Genomic DNA, 27,380 nt, shown 5'->3' on the forward strand with positions numbered 1-27,380 from the left:
CTGCAGGGGCGGAGCTGGACCGCCACCCACGGGCACGAGAAAGGGGAGGCGGCGTGCTGGGCGCGCCAGAGAGTCGGCCAGTCCTGCTTCAGCCTGTACGCTGCCGGTTCCCGCGGCGAGTGCGTGGTGAGTCCGCCCACTCCCATGGGCTCGCCCTGGCCCTGCGTTCCCCTCCGGGGGTCCGCGCCAAGCTCAGTGAGGTGTCGGTTCGATCCTTTACAGTGGCGGGGCGCCTGCGCCTTGGTGGAGGCTGGGTCGGGGCGCCGGCAGCCCGGTGACACCGCGGAGCTGCGAGTCAGGCACGGGAGGGCTTGGGGCGCGCGCTCGGTCCTGCTCTGCTGGCGGGCAGGCCTCCTGGTGCATCCGGGACCCCGGGTCGTGCCGCACCCTGCAGGTGCGCGCTGGGCGCGGAAGACGGGCTCAAGGCCCCGCTGCGCTCGGCTAGGCTTGAGCTCTGCCGTGGCCACCCGCAAAGATGAACAACGGACGTCTACAACCCACCAATGGGCCACGTGATAGACTCGGAAGAACCCCATCCCTGACACAGACCTTGGACTCCAGCAAAGGGCACCTTCGTTTACACCTGTAGGTGCCACTGAGCCCATAGCTCACACTCGCGCCTAAACTGGGAATGGGGCTGCCCCCTGCAGCATCTCCAGAACCCGAAATGGTTTGAAAATATGGGCAGAGATGGCTACTGGTGTTTTTAAAAAGTTTGTTGAGTGGTTGGCCAAATAATCGAAGGAATTTGGAAGAAATAAGCTGCCTTCAGCCACCAAGTGGCGGGGCCCACAAGGATTCACTCATTCATTCATTCATTCATTCATATCCTTAACAAAAGAGTGTGCACCAGGGGCGGGCCTGGATGGAGCTGGTGTGAGTAGAGCGAGGTCGGACCGAAAGGCCACCAGTCGTCGATTCTAGGATGGGATTGGCCCTCTTCTGATAAACCGTAGGTGAGCAATGAAGAACAGGCTGAGGACCCAGCCCCAGCCTCCCCTACTTTCCCAGGCTACTGCCTGGTGCCCTTCCTGGAAGACTGCCATGAGGTCAGATCCAGGGTGACCTAACTGTGGAAGAGAGTTGGGGGGAACTTCAAGAATGACGTGGATTTTCCACATTCCATCCCCACCCAGCCATGACACTTCAAAGCCCTAAGCGCTCCCCTGAGCCTTGGGCAGCGCTGTCCTGGAGAAGCCATAGCCCTCAGCTTTGAGTGTTCCCTCAGGGGAGTCCGGTCTGGGGCTGGGGCAACATTCCAGAGGCGTCAACCTCTTAGTGGGCTGAGGTCTTGGGAAGTTTTGTAGGTAGGGAGAATTGTGTGTATCCTCGCCTCTGCTGGCCCTCTTGCCTGGAAAAGGAATGGCAGTGGGTTGGCTTGTCACAGCTGGGGTTAGCAGGAATTTCCACCCACTGGATGCAGGTTCCTGAGGAGCAAGGTGCTATCTCCTGGCTACTGTGGTGTGTCGTGTTGGGTACTGGTTTTGGTGATGGCCAATGCAGAGAGCCTCCTGGATGTGGCATACACTCTGTTCTGAAGGGATTTGCGTAGGTCTGAGGTTCCTGGGGACTCTGAAGGATGAGTTGAGGGTGTACTTGAAAAGGGGCCCATTGGTGCAGTTACAGCTTGAGGTCACTTGGTTCCTCTTATTTGCAAGTCAGAATAGCCTACCGTAGGGCTCAACAACGCTGGGTGCCTGGACTCCGGAAGGAAGGGAGGCTTGATGACACAGCCTTTTAGACCCAAAGGGCAATGCATGCAATTCCAGCTGCCCCTTGCCTCTCCAGAGAGAGGCTGAGGATTGGGGAGCTACCTCTAGGCTGTGTTCAAGGCCATTCTCTGGTGGTTCCCTGGATGTGAGCTTGAGACTGTGAGAAACTCCTGATGTGGGTCTGTGGCCATTGGACATTTGTTCTGTGGCTGCATCTCTGGCCACCATTTGCCAGGCTGTGGCCGTGGAGGGCAGCTAGTGTTTCTGGTTCTGGCCACTCTGCCTGGTTGGGCAGCCTCGGGAGCCACCTGTACCTTGCCCGTTGTCTGAAGAAGACAGTTAAATTGAAGCTGCAGGGTGGAGGGTGGCGGTGCTCAGACACCAGAGCTTTCTGTGTCTCATAAGCTCATGGGGAGCACCTTGGTTTTCTTCACTTTTTTGTTTGTTTGTTTTTCGAGACAGGGTTTCTCTGTGTAGCTTTGACTGGTCCTAGAGCTTGAACTCACAGAGATCTGCCTGCCTTTGCTTCCCATGTGCTGGGATTAAAGGAAAGCCCCACCAGCACCTGGCTACAATTTTTTTTTTTTAAGGCAGTAGGCTGCCAAGACTAATATCCAACTTCTACTCAAGAATATTTCCTTGCTGGGCAATGGTGGCGCATGCCTTTAATCCCAGCACTCAGGAGGCAGAGGCAGGTGGATCTCTGAGCTCCAGCTAGGGCTATACAGAGAAACCCTGTTTGGAAAACAAGCAAACCAAAAAGACTTTTCCTGCCTCAGACTCCTAAGTCCTAGGACTGTCGTGTGCACCTCTTCTATTCATTAGCTCGTTTCATATTCTGGTGATTAGAGACTGGATTATTACTTCCTTCTTCAGATAGGTCAGCTGGGCAGAGAGAAGCTAATTAACTTGCCCAGGGTCTCAAAGTCAGATTCGGAACTCTCAGTTCTAACTGCGCCACGTGCTCTCCCAGACCATGCTCCACTTCCCAAGGGAGGTGCATCCATGGGGCTGATAGCCCTCAAGGGGTAGGAACAGAGAGAATGGCCGTAGACTCGTTAGTTTTTTAGGACTAGGGACAAAGCCAGGCCCTGGTAAGTGCTGGTTGTGCACTCTGCCACCGAGGCAGACGCACGTTCTTTTCCTATGGACTTCTCTTCCCTCCTAGCAGCTGGAGGGAGGCAGGGCAGCTACTGATATGAACGGAGAAGCTGAAGCTTTAGTGCCAGGAACCTTTATGGTGGGTCTTTCCCCAAGAGCCAGCTTGGCAGATGTCCACAATTTCTCTACCCACAGTTCAGTGTTTCTTACTCTCTTACTCTGCTCTTTGTGATTTCGTTGGTCCAAACAGGAGGACTATTTCAGACGAAAGGGCAGTAGTAGCTGTCTGAATGGGCTGAAAAGAGGTGCTGCCATCTTGAAAACTGAGTTCTTAGCTGGCTTTCTGGGTGCTTGTCCTCATGGACATTGCCAGCCACAAAAAAAGAAAGAAAGCAAGAAAGAAAACGAAAGAACCAAAAAACAGCCAAAATCAAACAGAAAAAAAGGAAATGTATTTGGTGTGTGTGTGTATGTGTGTGATGTATGTATATATTCATTATGAGTCATATCAGGTAAGTACACATATATTCTTTGTGTGTGGTATAACATATAAATTCTCATATAAGGTGAGTGCACATATGTTCTTCGTGTGTATGTGTATGTGTGTGTGTGTGTAGATCGGTGTCAAGTGCCTTCCTCAGTTGTTCGCTGCCTTTTTTGTGTGTGTGTGACAGGACCCCTCACTTAACCTGGAACTCACCAGTTCGCTGCTCACCATCTAGTCAGTGAACTGTAGGGATATTCAGGTCTCTGCCTCCCCGGCACTCAGATTACCGGGCACAGCGTTGCACCTGGCTTTTGCATGGTCCTAGTGACCCAGACTCAGACCCTTAAGCTTATGTAGGCATGTGGTGTACTGACGGAGCCTTTCCCAGCCCTGGTTTGCTTTAAATTACCCTTCTACCTTAGTAATGCAAGTGGGTTAGTTAGTGCTGAGGAGTGTTTCGCATCTGGCTCCTAGACCAGCCTTAGGAAGAGGCAGTGTGCTTTTTGGCATTACTTCTAGAAGGGTGTAGAGGGCTCTGGCATCAGCCCTGTCCCAGGACTGGTCTTTGTAGAAGTGAAGCAGCCAAACGTAGGGAGGTTGAAAGCTCACGGTTAGGTAGATGCCCTTTTGTAAAACTTCCTGCTTATTTTCTCTGACCTGGAGAGATCTCCTGGCCTAGTGAGTCTATTCCCACCCAGGATGGCCACCACAATAATTTACGCAGGTCTGGACTGCCTTAGGCTAAGGTTATCTCCTTCAGAGGTGAACCCTCTTTGTTTTTGTTTTTCTTTTCTGAGACAAGGTCTCCTGTATCCCAGTTTGGTGTTCCACTCACTGTGTGGCTGAGGATCATCTCGACCCTGTGATATCCCCCAGTGCTGGGATTACAGGCATGCGCTACCACACGTGTTTCAAACCTTTCTTTAGAGACAGTCAGAGCTGAAGCCCAGGCAGGTGCTGGCTGATCCTGGGAGAATATGGGGAGAGTCCAGTTCGTCTGATCAAGAGCATTGGCTGCCGGCCTTTACTTGAGTCAGCAGTAGTGGTCCTGTGTCCTATCTATGTTTGATATAGTTCATACATACATGCTTCTTCTTGTTCTTAAAACCATTGTTTTTCTGGTGTGCTGGCTCATGTCTGTAATGCCAGCATGTGGGAATTCAAGGCTGGAGGCTGAGAACAAGTCCCAAAGCAAGCCTAAACTTGTCTCAAAAAGCCCAAATAAGGCCGGGCGGTGGTGGCGCACGCCTTTAATCCCAGCACTTGGGAGGCAGAGGCAGGTGAATCTCTGTGAGTTCGAGACCAGCCTGGTCTACAGAGCTAGTTCCAGGACAGGCTCCAAAACCACAGAGAAACCCTGTCTCGAAAAAAAAAAAAAAAAAAAAAAAAAAAAAAAAAAAAAAAAAAAAAAAAAAAAAAAAAAAAAAAAAAAAAAAAAAAAAGCCCAAATAAGGGACTGAAGTTATCATATAACTGGCAGAGTATTTAGTTCAATCCCCAGCACAGCATAAAACCAGGGGCTACACATCTGTACTCCCAGCACTTGGGCAGCGGAGGTGGGAGGATCAGAAGTTAAGATCATTCTTGCCTGCCTGTCAATTCCAGGCCAACCGAGGTCCATGCTAAACTGAGCTCTGCGTCCCCAGTCTATGTCCACTGGTGTTCTGCCTCCATGCCTGGTGCCCATGGGGCCAGAAGAGGTGGTCAGATCCCCTGGAACTGGAGTTAACAGACGGCCGTGTGGGCTCTGGGAATCAAACCCAGGTCCTCTCTCTGGAAGAACAGCTAGTGCTTTTAATAGTTGAGCCATCTCTCAGGCCCGTGCTTTTTTGTTAAACATATTTGTTTAGGGACACACCACAGCGTGCATATAGCCATCAGATGAAGGCTCGCTGAAGTCTTTCCACTGTGTGCGTCCTGAGGATTAGTTCAGCTCTGGGCTTGGTACTCAGGCCTTTAGCTGCCCAGTCGTCTCTCCGAACACTTCCGGATTCTTGCTCCCTGTCCCTTGTCAAATGCTTTGTAAAATATTTTCTCCCTAAGTTCGCTTTGAAACCACTGTGCAAATCAAGCTGTCCTCAAACTTGAGGCAATCCTCCTGTTTTAGCTTCCTGAGTGTTGAGCTTACACTTTATCGTCTTACAGATTTTATGTTCCTAGTAGTATCTTTGAATCATAAAAGGTTCCACTTTTGAAGATTAATTTATAAGAATCTCTCTTTTGTTTCTTGCCTCTGGGCTGTGTCTAAGATATTGCCTAGTACAAGGGAATTGAGATTTCCTCCCATGTTCTCTTCTTAGTTTTTAAATTTTATTTTAAAGATTATATGTGTGGGTGTTTTGACTGCATGTATGTCTGTATACCATCTGTGTGTCCTCTGACCTCAGAGTCCAGAAAGGGGCATCGGATTCCAGAGACTGGAGTTACAGTTGTGAGCCACCGTGAGGATACTGTGAATTAAACCCAGGTCCTCTGGAAGAGTAGCCAGCGCTCCTAACTACTGAGCCACCTCTCTAGTCCCCAGTGTTCTCTTTAAAGTGTTAGAGGTTAGCTCTTACACCCAGGCCTATCTTTTTTTTTCTTTTCCTTTAAGAATTTATTTGAAGCCAGGTGTGGTAGTGCACAATCCCACCACTCAGGAGGCGATCTCTATACTACATATGCCTGTTCTACATAATACGTTTGAGGACAGCCGGAGCTACATAGTGAGACCGTCTTTAAAAAAAAACAAAAAACTGTTACTCGGGTTGGAGAGATGATGGTCCAGTGGTTAAGAGCACTGGCTGCTCTTTCAGAAGGACTTGGGTGTAATTCCTGGCATCCACGTGGTGACTCACCGCCCTCCATAACTCCAGTTCCAGGGAATCTGACGGGGTTTCTCTCTGGCTTTCATGAACACTGGACACTTGTGCACATGTGCACAGAGATGCTTGCAGGCAAAACACCATATACACAAAATAAAAATAAAATAATGGTATCATTTAGTGAAACTTTCTGTGTAGCTTCAACCCCGAGTCACTTCAGTTCTTCTGAACCTGGCGTTCACCGAGACAGACTGCTTAGGGAGTGTCTGGATATCAGAAGCCTGATCGAGCCACCTCATGACAGGAGGAGCAGCTGCAGTCCTGTTTGTGGCATCGCTTGTCCGAGTCTGCTCACTGACAGTTGGGCTCAGTTCCTCTTAGGTGACTCATACCAACTTTGTCAGAGTGCCCTGGGTTTGTCTGCGGAAGTAGATCCTCCGGTGATGCCCTGACCCCATGTGTCCTGGGCTAATGCTGTCACAGCACCCCAAAGTTTTCGTTTTCCTCATCTCTATGGCCAATGTATGTCTGATGGGAAAGACCTCTATCATCTATGTTTTAAAGTTTATTTTACCTGTTTATCTCCCATACATGCATGCCTGGTGCCTGTGGAGGACAGAAGGAGTCAGAGCCCCAGGAACTGGTATTGAAGACAGTTGTGAGCCACCATGTGGGTGCTGGGAATCAAACCCGGGTCCTCTGGAAGAGCTGCCAGTGCTCTTAACCACTGAGCCATCCCTCCAGCACATCCCCCCCTCCCCCGGCATCCATTTGAGATCATTTGTATGACATCAGGCAGAGGTACAGATTCATGCCTTTGCTAGTGGATAGTTGGTTGTCCCAGGGTTGTTGATTAAAACACCACTCTTTCCCCTGGTGGTGGCTCCGCCGCCATCGATGGATGGATGGTCTTGGGGTTGCTCACTGTTCTCTTTCTCTTTAACCAGGCCCACACTGTCATGACTCTCTAGTGTTATAGTAAGTTCTGAAATCAGGAAGTAAAAGTCTGTCTACTTTTCAAGACTGGCTCTTTTTGAAAATGTCCTCTGCCGTCCCTTATGAATTTAGGAATTGCTTGTCACTGTAGAAAAACCAGCCAGAGTTTCTAGAGGAGCTGCTCCGAATCTGCCAGTCATGTGGGGGGCACCGTAGTCTTACAGCATGGTGTCTTTGCACCATGACAGGGGCTAGCCTTTCTTTTTTTCTTCTCAACAGTGTTTGTAGTTTTCATTTAGTGTCCAGGCCTGACACTTGTATTGCATTTATTCCTAAGTATTTTAAATGTTTTTTATATATGTATTATTTTTTTTTCCATAGCACTGGGATTGAGCTCAGGTTCTTGGTAAATGTGTGGTCTATTGCAGAGCTACAGGCCCAGGTCTTAGTATTTTCTATTTCTTTATTTTTATTTTATTTTATTTTTTTAGTTTTTCGAGACAGGGCTTCTCTGTGGTTTTGGAGCCTGTCCTGGAACTAGCACTTGTAGACAAGGCTGGTCTTGAACTCACAGAGATCCGCCTGCCTCTGCCTCCCGAGTGCTGGGATTAAAGGCATGCGCCACCACCGCCCGGCTATTTTCTATTTCTTGGTGTCATAACAGTCATTTTCTTTTCTTTTGGATTATCAGTGGTGTTTAGAAAAACAGTCCTGTGGGTGCTTTCTTCTCTGCTGCTTTCCTAGAGAATTAGTTCTGGTAGCTTCTTTATTGGATTCATGAGTAAGGCCATGTCAGACTGGTACATCCAAGGGCGTCCCAGCAGATTCCAGCATGCAGCCAGGCTTGAAAATTACCTAGCGAGCTGGGCACTGCGCACCTGCCTGACATCCTGGTGTCTGGAAGGTCGAGGCGGGGATGGAACTTGCTAACCAGTGTGCCTGGCACCCCTGCCGTTCATTTGGGGTTTGGGCAGTTGAAGTGGTCCTCTTGTTGGCACAGCAAGGATTCAGTTTCATGGTCCTAGCATTTGTTCATCATTGAGAATGGGTGACACACCTGTTCTGTTGAGAGAGAGCAGCTGTTGCAGGGCAGTTTTCTCTTGCGTCCTCAGTCTCGTGAGCTCAGAGGATCTCAGTTTTGTGTCCAGTGGGAAGAACAGCATTTGTTATCTGGACCTGTGAGTTTGGGCCTCTCTCCCTCTCCCTCCTGCCTCCCTGCACCGTGTGTGTGTGTGTGTGTGTGTGTGTGTGTGTCTCTATGCATGCGTGCTCACTGGTTATTTATTTATTTTTTGTAAACTTGACACAAGCTAGACTCATAGAGAGAACTCCAGCTGAGAAGAACCTCCATCAGACTGGCCTGTAAGGAAGCCTAAGGGGCATTTTTTTTTTATTGATGATTGATGTGAGCATGCCCAGCTTACTGTGGGCAGTGCCGCTCCTGGGAGGTGGTCCTGTGTGGTTTCAGAGAGCCGCCGAACATATCAGTAAGCAGCACTCCCCTGTGGTCTCTGCATCAACTCCTGTCTCTAAGTGGGAACCTTGAGTTCCTGCCCTGACTCCCCTCGGTGATGGGTGTAGCCCGGAGAGTCGTAAGCTGAAGTGTGCACTTTCCCCAAGTTGTTTTTTGTCATGTGGTTTATTACAGTAGAAAGTAAAACACACCTTCTTCCCCACCCTTACGGTGAACTGTGGTAGTGGGATTAAACCCAGGGCCTTGTGCATTCTAGGCAGCCTTGGTTTATATTGTAAGACAAGGTCTCATTAAGTAGCCCAGGTCAGCCTTGGACTTGTGATCCTCCTGCCTCAGCTTTTTGAGTAGCTGCAGTCATGGTTTGTGCCACCGTGTGTGCTTCGTGACCTAAGCTGAGGCTGCTGCAGCACTCTGTGTCTGTCGTGGAGAAGGCCTTTAGGAGAACCCTGAGTTCCTTTCCACCTTCTGAGGCTGGCGCTGGAGGCAGGCTGCCACACCCACCAGCTTTAGGTGGATTCTGGGCATCCAGACTCAGATTCTCACTTGTGTGGCAAGGGCATAACCAATGAAACATCTCCTAGTCCCTGAAACTTAATTTATTTCTTTTTTAAAACCAAGTCTTAGGGGGCTGGAGAGATGGCTCAGTGGTTAAGAGCGTTGCCTGCTCTTCCAAAGGTCCTGAGTTCAATTCCCAGCAACCACATGGTGGCTCACAACCATCTGTAAAGAGGTCTGGCGCCCTCTTCTGGCCTTCAGGCATACAGACAGGATATTGTATACATAATAAAATAAATAAATAAATAAATATTTAAAAAAGAAAAAACAAGTCTTACTGTGTGACTTTGTCCTGAAACAAACAACAGCAACAAAACCAAACCAAAACAAAAAAAACCACTTCTGCTCGTTGTTTGAGATGGGGTCTCTCTGTGTTGCTTTGGCTGTTCTGAACTCATTCTGTAGACCAGGCTGCCTCAAACTCACATATATCCACCTGCCTTTGCCACCCAAGTGCTGGGATTAAAGGTATGAACCACCACACCTGGCTCCTGAAAAATATTTAAACAATTTATGTATTTTTATTTTATTTCTTTATGGCCAGGCGTGGTGGTGCACACCTTTAATACCAGAGTTCAGGAGGCAGAGACAGGTAGATCTCTGAGTTAGAGGCCAGACTGATCTAGCTAGCCAGATCCAGACAAGCTAATGCCTCAAAGTTTTTTTTTGATAATGTCATACATACATACATATAAAATCTCTTGTGATTAGAGACTGCTTGTTTGTTCCTGCCTTCCAGACCCAAATAATCACACAGAAACTATATTAATTAAAACTCTATTTGGCCAGTGGCTTAGGCATATTCCTAGCTGACTCTTATATCTTAAATTAACCCATTTCTATTAATCTGTGTATTGCCACGAGGCTGTGACTTACCAGTAGGTACTGGCATCCTTCTCCTTCGGCAGCTACATGACATCTCTCCTTGACTCTGCCTACTCTCTCTATATATCTCTGTTTGGATTTCTCTCCTGACTTTTCTCTGCTAAGCCATTGGCCAAATCAGTTTTATTCATCAACCAATAAAAGCAACACTTATACTGAAGGACAGCTCACATCAATGTCTTTTGATCATTCGCTGTGTTTTCTTACTTCCTGCTGTGTTCCCCATGCTGGTCTAACTCTGGAGCTCAAGTGATCCCCCTGCCTCAGCCTCCCCAGTCTCTGGGACTGTAAGTCCACACCACTGAACCAGGCATATGGCTCAGTTATGCCTCACTGGTCTTTGGAAAGGGTCTCTCTGGGATTTCCTGGACCTGAAAGTGACGTCTCAGTGGGGAAAACATTTGCCTGACAAGCCTGGTGACCTGCAGTTTGATCCTTTGAGCTTATAAAGAAATATAAAGAGATTACTGACTCCACAGAATTGGCCTCTGACCTCCACGCAGGCTGCGACACACGCCACCCCATCATGCTCACCCGTGAGCTCTTGCAGGAAGTGCACATGTGTGTGTGCACGCACAAACACACACACATACACACACCAATAATACATTCAATAATACATTTTTATTTATTTTGTTTTTTCTTTTCTTTTTTTTTTTTTTTTTTTTTTTTTTTTTTTTTTTTTTTTTTTTTTTTTTTTTTTTTTTTTTTTTTTTTTTTTTTTTTTTGGTTTTTCGAGACAGGGTTTCTCTGTGGTTTTGGTTCCTGCCCTGGAACTAGCTCTTGTAGACCAGGCTGGTCTCAAACTCACAGAGATCTGCCTGCCTCTGCCTCCTGAGTGCTGGGATTAAAGGCGTGCGCCACCACCGCCCGGCCAGTAATACATTTTTTAAAGTGATTTTTTTTTCTAGTTTACATCAGAATTTGAAAAGAAAGTGGAGTCCAGAAGTTGGGAAATGAACTTTATTGCTGTGGTTTATAATGCCCGTGTCTGAAGGGACTGTGAAGCGGTTCAGTGTGAGCCTGGCCTGCTGCTGGCTGCCTCTCAAGGGTTCCTCTCTACTGCCGTGTACCCAGCCTGGCGCAATGACTCCAGATAGCAGAGTGACTTTGGCTGCTGTGTTGACTGACTTTTTAGTCAGGCTGGGGGGCGGGGGGGAGAAGGGACTGAACAAAGCTCACTGCTTATGAAACAGCCGAGGTTTGTGTCATTAATGGATAACCAAGTCTGCTCTCGGGTGGAGGCCTGAGGTCCTGCTCTAATCTGCTGTCCTGCAGCCTCACGCTCTGACAACACTTGATGTTTATTGTCTTCAAAAATTAGACCCTAGATTTAGGGGGGAAAAACAACTTTATTTACTTGTTTATATTTTGCTTGCTGGGAATGGAATTCTCAGGGAGGGCCTTGTTCATTCACGTAGGCAGATGTTCTACCATCAAGCGTTGTTCTCAGCCCTTTCAAGATCTTTACGTCTGAAGCTACGTTGGGTAACCCTAGAAAACCTCAGATTTGGCTATTTGTCTGGTAAAAAGAAAAAGAAGGGAGGGCTGGAGAGATGAATTCTGGGAACTGAACCCAGGTCTTCTGATGGGGCAGCCAGAGTACTTAACACTGAGCCATTTCTTAGGGCCCCTTTTGTGTGTATGTGTGTGTGTGTGTGTCTATATATGTGTGTGTATTTGTGTATATCTCTGTGTGTGTTTGTATATGCGTGTGAGTGTGTGTGTCTGTGCGTTCGCACACACGAGTGTATTGCCCACAGAGGCTAGAATAGGACATCAGATCCCCCTGGAGCTGGAGTTACAGGTGGTTATGAACCACCTAACATGGGTTCTGGGAACCGAACTTGGGTCCTCTGGAAGAGCAAGAAGCACTCCTAACTACCAAATCATCTCTCCAGTTTCCAGCCAGTCCCTTCAAACATACTTTGTTTTCAGGTTGTAAGGGTCAAGCCCGGGCCCACAGGCATGCTAGGCACTGTTGAATCTCTGAGCTACACACCCATAGTTGGGCATTTTAAGCGTCATAACCTTTATGTTATTGCAACTCTGTAGACTATAGGTATTAATGCAGGGGAATGCAGCCGTTGCCTTTCAGCTACTGGCAATCTTGCAGATGTCTCCAAATTCTTCTATTTCCCACCTTCTGTGCATGCTGTTCTTTGCCTCTTGAATAATTTTTATTTATTTATTTCCTTGTTTTTATGGAGACGAGGTAAAATGTAGCCTAGCCTGGTCCAGCTGTGGTATAGCAGAGGATGACCTTGAACAACTTCTTTTTAAATACTTATTTTATGTGCATTGGCATTTTGCCTACGTGTGTGCTCATGTGAGGGTGTCAGATCTTGGAGTTACAGACAGCTGTGAACTGCCTTGTGAGTGCTGGAAATTGAATCTGGGTCCTCTGGAAGAGCAGTCTGTGCTCTTAACTGCTGAGCCATCTCTCCAGCCCCTGACCTTGAACGTCTGCTGTCTCCTGCTCTACTTCCTGAGTGCTGGGGTTGCAGGTGTGTGCCATCACACCGGGTAACCCAGGACTTCGTGCACGTGAGGAAGCACCCTGCCAACAGCTGCATCTCCCGCCTTGAGCAGTTTTAATGTGGCACTGTGTTGTTGTTTCTATTGATGAGTTACATATTAACATTTGTTCATTTAAGAAGATGGAGAACTCAGTGGTTAAGAGCACTGACTGCTTTTCCAGGGGACCCAACACCTGTGACAAAATACCAACACATATAAAAGAAAAAAAGAAAAGAATTTTTAAAAGATGGGAGCGCGTTACATTCTTCTGGTTATTTCTTGGGCATTCATCAGCCCTAAGTCTGGTGGCTTTTCTTCTCTAGCTCGTGTCTTGGTGGCGTTCTGTGCTCTGCTCTGCTGCCTAAGGCACCTTGGACACTCGGTGAGTGGGTGGGTGGTTACAGTAGGCTGTGACTGTCTCCGAGTGTTTATACAGTTCTGTCGGTTAGCTGTGTAGATAAACGTCAGCAGGGGGCACGCAGGCCGACCTACCCCTGTGGTAACTGCACTGAACTTGCCTCGCCTTCTTCCCGCCTTGTGTGGCCTGTGTCTGCACTTCTGGTGTGTGGAAGTGGGGGCTTTCGTGAAGTTCAGGGTGCTCAGCTACGTCAGGACATTTGGCTTCCGTGGGACAAGAGAAACCCTTGGGGTCCCAGGAAAGTGAGGTGGTGGCTGAGCAGACCCGTGTGAGCGGTTGTCTGTTCGTCTCACTCGTGACACATCTGGCCCAGAAACACAGCTCTCCTGCCCACAGCCCTCCAGCTGGTGGCTTCTGAAGGAAGTGGCCTCCGCTCTGACAGTGACGACAGCCATGACCACCATGAGGTCTTGCCGAATGCTTTCACACCTGTGTCTAATACTGCTGGATGTAACGGGAAATGTCAAACAAGGTGGTTTCTTAAAATAAATTGTTTCGTTTATTGTTGTGTGGATGTGGTGGGGGCGGGACACATGGGCGTGGAGGTCAGAGGACCTGGAATCATCCTCCATCCACCTTTCACTCATTCCAGGCTGGCACCCGGTCAGCTGGCTGCTGGCAAGCGCATTCTGGCCTGCTCCAGGTTCCAGCTCTTTGAGGACCCTCCACACTGCTTTCCATAGTAGCCACACTCATGTGCATTTTCAGGAACAGTGTATACCGTGAACAGACAGACTTGTGCAACAAAACTTTTATTAACATTTTAAACAGAGGTTCAAGTATTACCAAAACTTTGCTTTTTTTTTGTTTTTTGGTGTGTGTGTATTTGAGACATGATTCCTCTGTGTAGCCCTGGTTGTCCAGGAACTTGCTTTGTAGACCAGGTTGGCCTAGAACTCAGATCCACCTATCTCTGCCTCCTGAGTGCTGAGATTAAAGGCGTGCGCCACCACTGCCCAGCTGGACATACTTCTTAAATTCAGTTCTTCAGTGACTTTGGTTCAGTCAGAAGGCTTGAGTGGCAGGCACATCTTACCAGCCAAGCTGTCTAGCCAGCTCAAAAATAATCCTCTAATCCTCCAAGCTATATTTTCTTCCCATTAAGTTGGAATGCACACTGCTCTGCCTCATTGGGGGGTAGAAAGAGGAAATGGGTCGGTGGTGTTGGGAGGCCCTGACCCTGTAATGTCGATGCCCTGCAATCTTGCAGGTGTGTGTGACGAGTTGGGAAACTCACAATAGGAATTCGTGTGGGACGTGCTGGTTGGCCTGATTAGTCTTCCTGAGTGTGGGTAGCAAAGCTGAACTCTGGGGAACTGGCCTGGGGTGCCCAGTAGAGCACCCGCTGAGGGTACAAGGCGGAAGACTGCAGACCTGACTGACTGGATTGCTGCTCTGGTTCTGTGTGGAGGGCAAACAAAGGAGCCCAGGCTGAGAGCCAGTGATGGTGGGTGGGCATGACCTCAGCTGCAGGTGTGGTAGCATCCTGCCGCCCCACTGGGGCATTGCTTCGGGCAAGAGCCACCTACACCATCTGTATGTCCTCTTTCAGGTTGTTTCCCGGACTCTGTAAGTCAGCAGTGTTTGGAGCTGCACAGATTGTACCATGGACTCTCAGGTTAGACTCTGGCATCTTTTCTTTTTGTTCTTCCTGGATGCCCCTGTGAAGGATGCAGCCTGGTCCTCGCTCGACAGGTCTGCAGAGATGCACCTCATATCCAGCAGAATTGGTCTCCATTGGCACCCATAGCGGCTTGGTGGGGGGTGGGGACTGGATGGAGTGGCATGCCTGTCAGACTGGTGGACATGGCAAGGACAGCCCAGACTAGCTGTGTGAGCAGAAGAGATCTGGGCTCCCACTTGCCCAGTCAGGGACTGAGCTGGCTGTGGGCAGAAGTGTCTGAGCCTCCCCTTCCAGTCAGCCACAATCTGCAAATCAGGGCTGTTGTCCTGCAGGGCCCTAGAGAGTGGCTCCCTGCTGTGGCCCTCCTCCCCAGGGGCAAGGGTAGGTGAGGTCTTCCTGCTGTCATCACTTCCTGTTTACTTTTGGGTAGGGAGGCTGAGACACAGAAGTAAGTAGCTTGCCTGGGGCCTGCAGGTTGAGGCCATAGTGAAATGCTGACATTTTCTCTTTATCTTGATATTTGACCTCCCCAAAATACAATAATACTTTATTGTAGATGTTTCTGACTTTTTGAATTTTTTTATTCCAGCATTTTATAGTAAAATAACATAAAGTTAGCACTTACTATATCTATTAAATGCAAATTGAAGGATATTAAGTGACCCAGGTTTCATTTCTAAGCTTTCTTGTACTGCAGGGCTTCATGGTACAGGCATTGCTGTCTTAGTGCTCCTCCCCCATGCTCCTCCCCAGTGCCCCTTCCCACTGCTCCTCCCCCATGCTCCTCCCCAGTGCTCTTCCCCACTGCTCCTCCCCAGTGCTCCTCCCTCTTCCCACTGCTCCTCCCCAGTGCTCCTCCCTCTTCCCACTGCTCCTCCCCAGTGCTCCTCCCTCTTCCCACTGCTCCTCCCCAGTGCCGCTTCCCACTGCTCCTCCCCAGTGCCGCTTCCCACTGCTCCTCCCCAGTGCTGCTTCCCAATGTTCTCCCCAATGCTCCTCCCCAGTGCTCCTCCCTCTTCTCAGTGCTCCTCCCCAGTGCTGCTTTTGGACACTGTAAGGCTGCAATGAAGAGCAGAGAGGCCTGTGAGCAAGACCCTCTCTGCCTGCTCTGGGGTTCTCTGGTTATGCACACCTCCCCATGAAGTGGAACAGGCTAGGGCAAAGGCAGAGTCTGACCTGGATCAGCACTCCCTAGAGTTTATTGAGCATCCTCTGCCTGCCAGGACCATCCTGGGCTCATAAAGGGGATGGTGGAGAAGTGCTTGCCGCTGGGAACAGAGCCAGTGCAGTCAGGCTCAGCTCTGTATGTAAACACGGTCGGAACTGCAATGGTGACATTTGCCCGGCTTCCCCAAGTACAGGCCTTACCCTCGAAGGGTCTTTTCAGGAGGAGTTCTGTAGAAGGGGCTGGATCGCCCCTTGGTGTCTACAGGTGACGCTAGTTGGAGGGTGCGGCAGAATATGCCTCTGCCCGTAGGCCTCCTGCTAGAGCTTTTGGATTCTCAGAGTTATTGGTTCTTAGAGGCAGTGAGCCTCGGGTCCACTTGTGTCCTGACCCCGGTATGAGCCTTCCTGACTCCCTTTTCATCTTAGGTCAGCAATGGCTCAGGCCTGGAGGCTGAGCACATCACAAACCTGCTGGTGTTTGGCTTTCTCCAAAACTCCAAGTATAATTTCAATCAAGAACTGGAGGCACTAAGTCAGGAACTGCCCGTGCAAGTTTACCTGGATGCAGACTTTGAGGATGAGCTGCAGACTGATGGTAGCCGAGCCAGCCGCTCCTTCTACCATGGAAGAATACAGCCAGGTAGGCCCGGCCTTGTTCCCTTCTGTTATGAATATGGTGCCAGTTAGGACCTTGGAAAATGAGGGCCACAGACGGGAGACAAATACGCCATGCAGACAGAACTTGAGTGTGGAGTTTACGAGAAAAGGGTACAGGGGAGGGAAGAGAGAGACAGAGGAAGAGGCCTGCTTGCCTCTTCAAAAGACCTGTGGGAAGAGTGGGAGTAAGCGGGGCTTGTCTCTTAAAGGGACCTTTGCATCTGCATGCAGTCAGGGACCTGCTTGCCATGAGCGGAGGGGTGAGGTGTGACACACTGCCAGGTTCCCAAGGGGCAGGGCCAAGGTGTGCCTCGATTCTAGCATTCCTCCCTTTAGGCATGGCAGGTTAAGGGAATGAGGGCATCAAGTTGCCGAGCCTGCTTCCTGCTGACCTGGGGGATGTCGACTATCTCTGGGGGAACCTGAGAAAGCTGGGGTGTTGCCACGTCCTGGGGTAGCTGGTTGTTTCGCTGCTGTTCAGACTCTATGGAACTCTCTGGTGCCTCTTAGACCTGGCAAGATGTCTGCAGAGCAAAGGACAAGATTAAGTTTAGGGAAAAAAAATTTTTTTTTTTCCCTTAGGTCCTGGTGATTGAAAGTGAGAATGTCAGGACCAAGGAAAGGTGGGGAGGCTTGGACACTTAGGCCTGGTAGCTGAAGGAGGGGTGTGCATCTGACCTGCTCAAGGTGCATCCTCCAAGTTGACTCCCTGGAGCTTACAAGAATTCTTTGAGTTTGTGAAAACATAAGTTTTAGACACGCTAGCATTTCACTGCTTATAATCTGTACTGAAATTTACACTGTATAAGTGGCATATATTTATGCCAGAAATGATGGTGACAGGTGTGTTTTTTGCATAATGAAAAGCACCTTTTAAGTCTATAGTTAGAAAACGACCAAAGGGATTTTAAAATCTTAAGCTTGTGGCTCTGATGATAGTGGTATAGTGTGGTGTTTAGTGCTCTGTCAGAGCTGTAGTAATAGCTCATTAGAACTTTATTGATTAATGTTAAGACTATGACCAGTAGCACAATGAGAGAGAGATCTGATAGCTTGCATTTGTACACCTTAAAACACTTTCTTATGCTGGGCAGTGGTGGCGCACACCTTTAATCCTAGCACTCGGGAGGCAGAGACAGGCAGACGAATTTCTGTAAGTTCAAAGCCAGCCTGGTCTACAAGAGCTAGTTCCAGGACAGCTAGGACTGTTACACAGAGAAGCCCTGTCTTGAAAAACCAAAACAACCAAACCAAAAACACCAAACCAAAACAAACCACTTTCTTATACCCTTGTATAAGAAAGCACTTGTAGATCCTCACATCTTAAGCTCTTAGGTCTTTTTATAAATAAACCCTAAAGCCCCTGTTCTTTCCCCACCATTATGACATCACCTAAAATCTGTTTTGTGAGTTTGTCCCTTTTAAACTGGCAACATATCAGCCATCAAACTGCATCAGAGTTCTTGAGGAGGATAAAATTGTACCTGAGTTCATGCTTTAAAACAAATGACAGAGACTTGATTGGTACCTGACAGCCGTTCCCCGGGGTCCTCCATAGTTGTTGAGGGCAGGGGCTTCAGGGCATCATCCGTCTTAGAGCTGGCAGCACGGCCCTGCCAGGCTCCCGAAGGTCCTGTGGGTTAGGAGTTTGTAGGAAGACCAGCTTACCTTGCCCTGGCAATGAGGCAGTCAATTCCAGTGTCCATCATCCACAGTCTGCAGAGGTCTTTGCAGCAGTTGAGGTGAAGGCAGGTTTACTCAGTGGCTAATGCTTTCATGTGTGAAGCAAATTTCAGGTGGAGGGTCTTCTGTGCCCACCCGTCTTTTTTGGAGAAAATGGCGGGGGGTGGAGGAAATGGGGGTTACACTAGCAGCCAGCCTGTCTCTCTGTTTTTAATTAAACATTTAAATGCTATATTTCCAAGTTCTCCGATCATTGAGGGCTGTCTGTTGGGTATATCTGAGTTATGACTACAGTATAGGATCTGCCTGGAGAGCTGGGTCCAAGCTGAGAGGTTGTGGAGTGATGTTTTATCCAGAGTCCTCCAGCTTGACTGTAACTGGTTTTAACTTAACAGGTCAGGTTTAGACTTGCGAAGGACAAAGAAAGAAAAAAAAATTGCAATAGAATACACACATGTATACAAACACAGAGTTAAAGCTAGCTTATACTCACATAAAGGTTTTTTTGTTTTGTTTTAGTATTTTGTTTTTTTGAGACAGGGTTTCTCTATGTAGCTTTGGAGCCTGTCCTAGAACTACCTCTGTAGACCAGGCTGGCCTTGAACTCAGAGATTCACCTGCCTCTGCCTCCCGAGTGCTGGGATTAAAGGCACACGCCACCACTGCCCGACTCACAAAAAGTTAAATCAAAAGTCACATGTATACTGAGCAAGAGAGTCAGCAGGCAACAGTGTATAGGTGGGGTCCCTGTGTCAAATGAACACCTCAACAGGCCCTGTCCAGGTGTACTGTCACACAAACACACCACATAGTCATTGTAAAAGGAAATTAAGGACAGAGATATAAGTAAAAGATAAGACCAGACAAGGCGTAAAGGCAGCTGGCGACAGGTCATGTAACTGCTCTCCTGGGGTGGAGGGGATGTGGGGCAGGCCGCTGCAGGCACCACTGAGTTGGGGCAGAGCCACATAAGTCTGTGGCTCCTCCCTGTCCCAGTTGCCATCCACCCTGGGTGGCACAGGGGTGACTGGTCACATGACTATCCTTAGTAAAGATGGCAGTTAAGATATCCGGCCTGCCCTTAGCCAAGATGGCACCTGCCCATGAGTTGTAACCCCTCCCCCTTCCCTGCAAGCGGGACTTGTCTCCTAAGGGGACCTTTGTACCTGTGTACAGTCAGGGTACGGCTTGCCGTGCACAGAGGGGTGACTGCATTGTGCCAGGTTCCCAAGGGGCAGGGCCAAGGTGTGCCTGGATTCTAATCCCTTCACCCCACTTCTAAGCTTTACTGATCTCCACAAAGGTTACAGGGGGCTTTGAGGCTCAGCCTCCAACCCTGCATTGTCAGGTTCTTGTATGTGCATGTCATGTGACTCGTCTTGTGATCTGTGCTTGATTGCCCCCACTCAGGTCCAACTCATTACCCTCTGTTTTGGGACTAATTAGAAAGTTTCTCCTCATGAGTCCTGAGTGTGGACCCGAGTCTCCTCTCTGGATCAACAACGGGACCTGTTTTTTTTACTATAGGTCCCTAGCAGTTACAGTGCAGCCAAAGACTGGAAGTGGAGGAGATTTTGTAACCCAGAGGTGCCACTATTTCAGTTTGTGGAATTTCAAAGTCATTCCTCCTGCCATTCAGATCTGGGAGGTCAGGGACATCGCTAGTCTGGTCCCGGCCTCCAAGCGACTCTGTCTTGTGCGGGCTAGCTGAACTCTCAGTCCAGCGAAAACTCCTGCCTTTATGGTCATTTTTGCATCCTTTATGAAACCTTAACATATGTGATAGATGACCTTAAAAGACCGGAGCGCTGAGGTATTCTGGCCCTCATTTCCGGATAAGGAAACCAAGGCACAGCAGACTAAGCAGCCTCAGATCAAACTGCCCAGGCTTCAGGAGCAGGACTGAGCCAAGCTGTCACCCCCTGCTAAACCCGTATCCCTCAGGCCACATCTAGACTTTGTCTTTCCCTGACCTCAGCCCTGGGCTCTGCTCCACCAGTGTGTTCCTGGGCTGGAGACTGCTGGGTGATTTGTTTTTTTTTTTGTTTGTTTTTTAATTCGTGTCTGTCTGGGTGTGGGGGTGTGCACATGCCCTAGCATACGGGTAGAGTCGTATGTCCCGGGGTTCGAACTCAGGTTGTCAGGCTTGGCAGCAAGTGCCTCTGAGCCAACTCACTGACCCTCAGTTGATTTTTAATCCTGGTTGGAATCACTGCTCTGTAGGCCTCCCAGGACCTCCAAGCCCTAGACTGGGGCTTTCCCACCCTGCAGGCCAGGGGCTGGAGATGTAAGTCAGAGGTAGAGAATGCCTAACCTTTCGAAGGCTCTGGGTTTGTCACTGGCAAGCAAGCAGTCAAGCAAACAAAAGATAGCCAACCTCTCACGCTACACTTGGTTCCTGTTGCTAAGCCCAGCTTCCCTGATCTTAGGCACAGAGGCTGTGCTGCCCTTGAGTGTTGTGAGGAGACTGGTAGCTGGTTTAGCCTCTCCCTCCCCTGCCTTCATTAATTTTTTGGAGACAGGGTCTCACTGTGTTACCCTGGCCAGCCTGAAACTTGTGTGAGTCCTTCCCCTGCTTCTTTCTAGCTCAGCCCACGCCTTCCGATGTCAAAGCCTGGCTGAGCCCTAAGGGTGTCAGCGAAAGTGACACCGGGGCTAACCCTTGGTCTCACCGAGGCTTTGGAGAAGTCTGATTGGACTTGGAAGAGAGGCAGAGTAGGAGCTTCACAAGTGAGTGAGCAGGAGGAATAGTGACATTAAATCACAGGGAACCGTGCCTTAAGCCGAAGTGAGTGAGCCCTGGAAAGGCCGTGGGAGAGCTGTGTGCTGGTCATTTGATGAGCATCGGCTGAGCAAGGGCCAGGCGTGTGCTGAGTGCTAGAGCGATTGAGTCCCCTGAGGACCCAGCTTACTGTAGCCAGTTCCTGGTTCTGAGATACAGGGTGAGCCTGCATTGTGAACGTCAGCTGGGCAGCCGACTGAGAGGGAGCATGTCCCTGTCGGTATAAATAAGAAGCCAGTGGGGTTCAAACAAAAACTCAAAAAAAAAAAACCAGTGATATTTACTGAGTACTTTTTAAGAGCTACTTACAAGTTTGTCATTTATTCATTCATTCACTCACGAAATTACTTACTGGACACCAACCATACGCCACTCACACATTGTTCTTAGTGTTGGGTGTCAGACAGTAAACCAAAAGATTTTAAAATTACCTTTTCAGGACCTGGAGAGGTGACTTGTGATTAAGAGCACTTGTTACAGGCTGGGGAGACGGCTCAGAGGTTAAGAGCACTGGTTACTCTTTCAAGGGTCCTAAGTTCAATTCCCAGAAACCTCATGGTGGCTCACAACCACCTGTAATGAGATCTGCTCCCTCTTCCACCATATCCATGCAGGCAGAACACTGTATGCATAGTAAATAAATAAAGCTAAAAAATAAATCAATAAATAAAGCACTTGTTACTCTTGCAGTGGACCCAGGTTCAGTTCCTTCCTGCACATGGTGCCTCACAACTCTAGTTCCAGGGGATCCAATGCCCTCATCTGTAAACAGAGACCGCTTATTCATTTCCTGGCCACTGAGACTCATACAGAAACTATATTAATTACAACACTGTTTGGCCTATTAGCTCAGGCTTCTTACTAACTCTTATGTCTTAAATTAACCTGTTAATAATCAATGTATTACCACGAGGCTGTGGCCTACTGGTAAGGTTCCAGTGTCTGTCTCCTTCAGCAGCTTCGTGGCGTCTCTCTGACTCCGCCTACTCTCTCTCTTCACCTCTGTTTGGATTTCCCGCCTGGCTTTACTCTGCTAAGCCCTTGGCCGAAACAGCTTCTTTATTAACCAATGGTAATAAAACATATTCACAGCATCCAGAGGGGCATCCTACATCACTCTCTAACCTCCATGGATACCAGGCATATAGGTGGTACACAGACATACATTCAGGCAAAGCCCTCATACACAAATACATTAATCTGGACAGAATTGTAGTTTTTCAGAAGCTTATATATAAGCAGTTGTGTCAGACGACAAAACTAGAAAGAAGTACATAGTGAAAAAGGAGCAGCCTGGGCAGAGACTGCACAATAGGACTGGGCAGGGGAGAGGCAGGGCAGCATCGGGAAGCTGCAGAAGGGGCACTTGAGAGGAGGCAGGGCAGGACAGTCCCGGTTGACAGTGTGTGGGCGTTTACACGAGAGGACTGGGAAACGACACGCCTGCTCTGTGAGGAGGTCTGGAGGATGCTTGGTCTCTGGGCAGCGTGCAGCAGAGTCGGGGCTCAGACACCACTAACTACAGAGCCCCTTCCCTAGTGCCAGACTGGTCCCAGGCTCGTCTCTGGTCCCCACTAGGGCACATGTGGAGGTAGGAGGTGGCATGAAGCTGTTGACAGGACCATTACTGACTCTTGTTTGTGTTTGCTGCCTCAATGTTCAGATTCTGAAAGTCAGGAGTCAGCCATTCAGAACATTGCCCGACGGCTTGCCCAGCTCGGCGATGAGATGGACCACAGAATCCAGCCCACACTGGTGAGGCAGCTGGCAGAGCAGTTCATGAACGCCGGCCTGTCAGAGGAGGTACGTGTGTGAGCCTGGCCCCCAGCTCTTCTAGGGCACTGTCAGAGGAGGTACGTGTGTGAGCCTGCCTCCAGCTCTTCTAGGGCACTGGGGAGTGCAGGACACTGTGCAGAGCCAGTCTCTGAGGAAGTGAGCCCTGCCCCTGACTGCCACCAGCATGGTCTCTAAGGATCAGTCAGTTTAGATTTAGAAGCTCATCCGTCAGAGTCCAGAACTTAGGGGGAAGCCTCCAGAAAGAGGGTCAAGGTGCCCGGTCCCTACTTGGTCTTCGCTTTGGAGAGTCAGATGAAGACGCCAGTGGAGACCTCGATGTCATTTCCCCCAGGGTGACAGTGCAGGCTGCTCTCTGCTTGGCTCTGTGGTTCTGATTAGCACACAGAAATGGACAAGATTTCTCCTCTTGCTCAGTACTGTGAAGGACCCAAAGCTGGATCCTCGGCACTGTCCTTCCAAAGAGAGAGAATACCAAACCCCGGGACTGAAATACCCGCCTCTGGAAGTTTGTTGTGCCTCTCAGCAGCCTGTCTTTGTGATGGCACTCCCTCTACTGCCCTCACTCTCCCGCGGCTGTCACCCAACATAGACACATCTATGAACAGCCTTGGGACTCCAAGGGTAGACTTTGAATGTGAGCTAAAGAACCTGAAGATCTCTGCCCCACGCTGCTTTTTTGGTTGTTTTGTTTTTTGAAGACACAGTTTATCTGTGGTAGCCCTGGCTATCCTGGAACTCACTCTGTAGACCAGGCTGACCTCTTTGAACTGCCTCTGTCTCCCGAGTGCTGGGGTTAAAGATGTGTGCCACCACCTCCTGGCCACCTTTTTAAAAAAAAAATGGAAGTTAATTCTGTGTCTGCATGAGCCTTGTGTGTGAGTACGTGCACACGCTTGCATGAGTCTTGTGAGTACACGCACATGCTTGCGTGAGCATTGTGTGTGAGCCTTGTATGTGAGTACGTGCACACGCACACTTGCGTGAGCCTTGTTTTTTATTTTTTTATTTTTGAGACAGGGTTTCTCCGTAGCTTTTGGTTCCTGTCCTGGAACTAGCTCTTGTAGACCAGGCTGGCCTCGAACTCACAGAGATCCACCTGCCTCTGCCTCCCGAGTGCTAGGATTAAAGGCGTGCGCCACCACCGCCCGGCTCTTGCGTGAGCTTTGTGTGTGAGTACATACACACGCTTGCAGGTGTGCACAGAGGTATCGGTCCTTGAGCTGGAGTTGCAGGCCAGCGTGAGCCGTTGCATATAGGTACTGGGAACTGAACTGGGCCTCTAGAAGAGCAGTATATGCTCCTTTACCTCTGAGCATCTCTTCAGGTCTCGTGGTCTGTTGTCTGCCTTTCCCACTTGAAGGAAAGACAACACGTAGCCCCTAAAGCCGACACAGCAGTAAGATGAGCCTCAGGCAGCCTCCTGAACAGCAGTTCTGTAAGAAGGGACTACAGGGAGCGCCTCTGTCGGTGTGCCTGCCGCATGGCGCCCTCCACGGCTGTGGGACTGACTTCCCTCTGCTCCGTGCTCTTAGCTGTTTCACCAGGACGGCCCTCTGAAAGGCTTGTCTCCCGCTGCCTGGTCTGTTCCCTCTGAGGAAAGAACATCTGTCAACTGTCTCCTTTCACGTGCAGGACAGACGGAACTGCCTGGCCAGAGCCCTGGATGAGATGAAGACGGCTTTCCCTAGAGACATGGAGAATGAAAAGGCCATGCTGATAATGACCTTGCTGTTGGCCAGAGATGTGGCCAAGCATGCACCATCCTTACTCCATGATGTCTTCCGCACGACAGTGACCTTTATTAACCAGAATTTATTCACCTATGTGAGGAACTTGCTTAGAAATGTAAGGGCCAGTGACACCAGCCCCTGGCTTTTCGTGGAGCCCCGTGGTCCCTCCCTGCTTGCTCACCCTCTTCTCTTCAGCAGAGCCAGAGCCCCTGCTGAAGTCCCTCTCACCCTCCCCCCACATACACGCTGCAGACTGTTGGGATGAGAGGCAAAGGCTGGTTCACACTACTGGTGGGACGCAGCACGGTGGGGAGACAGGGAGTGAGAGGGAAGATGGCCAAGGGCTCCAGCTCCCTTGGGCTGCTCTTTATTGTCACAAACCTGAGCTTAAGTATGTATGTGGTGTGCGCATGAGCGTGAGCTTGTGTGTGGGTGCCTGTTGAAGCCAGAGGTCGTTATCAGGTGTCTCCTTTTGTCTTGCTCTACCTATCTTTTTGAGGTAGGGTCTCAGTGAAGCCGAAGGGAGGGGGCTGTTTATTTATTGGGGGGGCAGAATCCACCTCTATCCGAAGATGACCCGGAATACAAGGTACTCTTGCTACCTCAGCTTCCTGAATGCTGGGACTACAGCGCACCACATGTGGTCAGTGGTGCCGGGGTGGAGCCACACACAGCTAGAGTCTGGTGCTCGTGTTCTAGGGCAGAGTCCTGAGACTGACTGCTGCTGCTCTCTCCTTAGGAGATGGACTGAGGGACCTGCAGAAGCGTGGCTGGCTGACACCCACGATGGCGAACCAGTGAAGCTGACTCCAGAGGAAACTTGGCCGTGGAAACACACGCTGGAGAGAAGACAGGTCCCAGATAATAGCTGCCTCCCTATTCTCAGGACAGTGTTTGGGCTGGTGACTCAGTTTCTCCATTGAGCTAGTCTAATGAAGATGCCAGCACGTGTATCTGAAGGGCTTGCACCAGCTCCTGCATCCGCTCCATGTTTCTTTCGTCTAATCAGCTGTACGGGTTCCCACTTGAAAATTAAACTCAAAAGCAGGTTGTAAGGCAGAAAGACTTACTTACACTGTGAAGTTACTGTTCACGAGAGGCCAGCCTGGGTCGCTGTCTTCGCCCTGCAGATGGGCTTCTGTTTCAGGACAGTGCTAGCAGGGTGCCCTGGCCCCGGAGTGAGAACTCCACCCAGCGCACAGACGGCCACAGCCTTCCTTGGTAAAGGCTGAATGGCAATGAGGTTTGAGTCTATGACTCTGTTCTCAAACTGCCCCTCCCCGCCCCACCCGTATGCAAGGGTTTAGCTGTTTCAAGGGACTGTTTTTCTAAAGATTTCTATCCCAGTGGGAACAAACTGAGTTGTGCACACAAACTCAGTCACTACAATCAGGTTTGCTAGGAAACACATTTACACAAGAAAATGAAATACCAGAGTCAACTGGAAATAACTGGAGAGATCTAAAACAGCAGCCAGTAATCCAAACAGTAGCCTCGTCACCTCCCACTGTGCAGTGGCCACCATCTTAGTCAAGTTCGCAGAGGTAATTTCCAGTCACACCTGATAGACATTCTTGGTTGTAAAGCAAAATTGCCATTCGTTCTCAGCGGGCCAACGTTTTGGAAAGATTCCATGTGTCAAAGCCAAATGTCCCCTCTTTTGTATTCAGAGATAAGGTCTTACTGTGTATCCTCAAACACAGGTGATTCTCCTGCTAACTTGTCTAATGCTGGAATTGCAGGCATGAGCCACCACTGCCTGTTAAGTGTTCCAATCTTCAATTTGTTGCAGCCATGACGGCCTGGTGTATCATGGAAATTGGTGGAATTTTTCTTTAGTAACATGATTCTTGTGTGGGTATAATTGAGAGATGATGTTAATTCAGAGAATATTTTCCATTCTGTTCTAAAAGTATGTGAATTGATATGAGTGATAGAAATTTGTTTCTTCAAAATAAAAGGCTTTCTTCTCTAAAGGATGATGCTTAGCAACATCTCCTAGGTGATCTAGTGCATCAGAGGTCACAGCATTCCCGATGACCTTCAGGACCCAGTATAAACACAGGTGTTTGGGGTCACAGCGACTTCACTGGCTGTGCCAACTGGGAACTCAGGTGTGGTTTTGAATGGCAGGATCGTGCTTCAGGACTAAGGCAAACCAAGAATGCCAGCACTTAAGAGACTACAAAACATTACCTGAAGTCATCCCCCTAGGCCAACAGTAGCGGACAAAACCATGAATCACCAGTTATCAGAAAAGCTTGTTTTATTGTCACCTCCAGGGAGTTTCCCCCAAGAAGTTGCTGCTGTCTGGAAGCACAGTTTGTAGACCTGGATTTTGTCACTTCCTGATAGAGAGAGGAGCTTGGGCACAAAGTAGACAACAGCATGGGAAAGGAGCCAAGACAGCTCGCAGTAATGCATCGAGCAAGTCGGGGCTGATAAGCACACTGGAAATGATGCTACCTGATCAAATGCTTATCCTAATCTTTATTTAGTTTTTGTTGTTGTTGTTGTTTTCTGAGACAGGGTTCCTCTATATAACAGCCCTGGCTGTCCTGAACTAATTCTGTAGACCAGGCTGGCCTCGAACTCAGAGGTCCACCTGCCTCTGCCTCCCAAGTACTGGAATTAAAGGCATGCACCACCACAACCCAATACTAATTTTTTTTTTAAAGATAGGATCCCATGTATTAAAGGCTGAACTTTAACTCTTAGCCACGTATGGCCTTGAATACTGTCTTCCTTCCTTCCCCTGAGTGCTGGGATTACAGGTATGTGTTCCATGCCCAGTTCATGCGGTGCTGGAGGCAGACATAACAGCTATGTCTGCCTGACTCTGTTGTATTAATAATAATTATCATTCCAGTACTTTGTGGGGGAGCAGGGCGCCAAGAACTAGAGTCAGTAACAAACTGAGCTCAATCAAGGGGTTAGGAGAAAGAGGCACTTTTAATATGAAGGAAGAAAGACAGATTACAAGAGCAGGGAAAATACAGGTTCGGGGGGGGAAATGTTTCTTTTCCTTTTGTGCTGGCCAACAAATGG

The 27,380-nt window shown here is 49.1% G+C and overlaps 1 protein-coding gene across 1 annotated transcript; it reads left to right on the forward strand.

Annotated features, from left to right (window-relative positions):
• Positions 1-27,380, forward strand: Bid (BH3 interacting domain death agonist). The gene is made up of 6 exons (XM_050163997.1): positions 1-126; positions 14,445-14,510; positions 16,110-16,323; positions 22,469-22,608; positions 24,235-24,447; positions 25,072-27,380. Exons 2-6 carry the CDS (start codon positions 14,499-14,501, stop codon positions 25,081-25,083), a joined length of 591 nt encoding a protein of 196 aa, XP_050019954.1. The 5' UTR covers positions 1-126; positions 14,445-14,498; the 3' UTR covers positions 25,084-27,380.

Source organism: Alexandromys fortis, unplaced genomic scaffold (assembly GCF_014885135.2).
Source record: "Alexandromys fortis isolate MF-2015 unplaced genomic scaffold, M_Fortis_MF-2015_v1.1 scaffold_150, whole genome shotgun sequence".
NCBI lineage: Eukaryota > Metazoa > Chordata > Mammalia > Rodentia > Cricetidae > Alexandromys > Alexandromys fortis.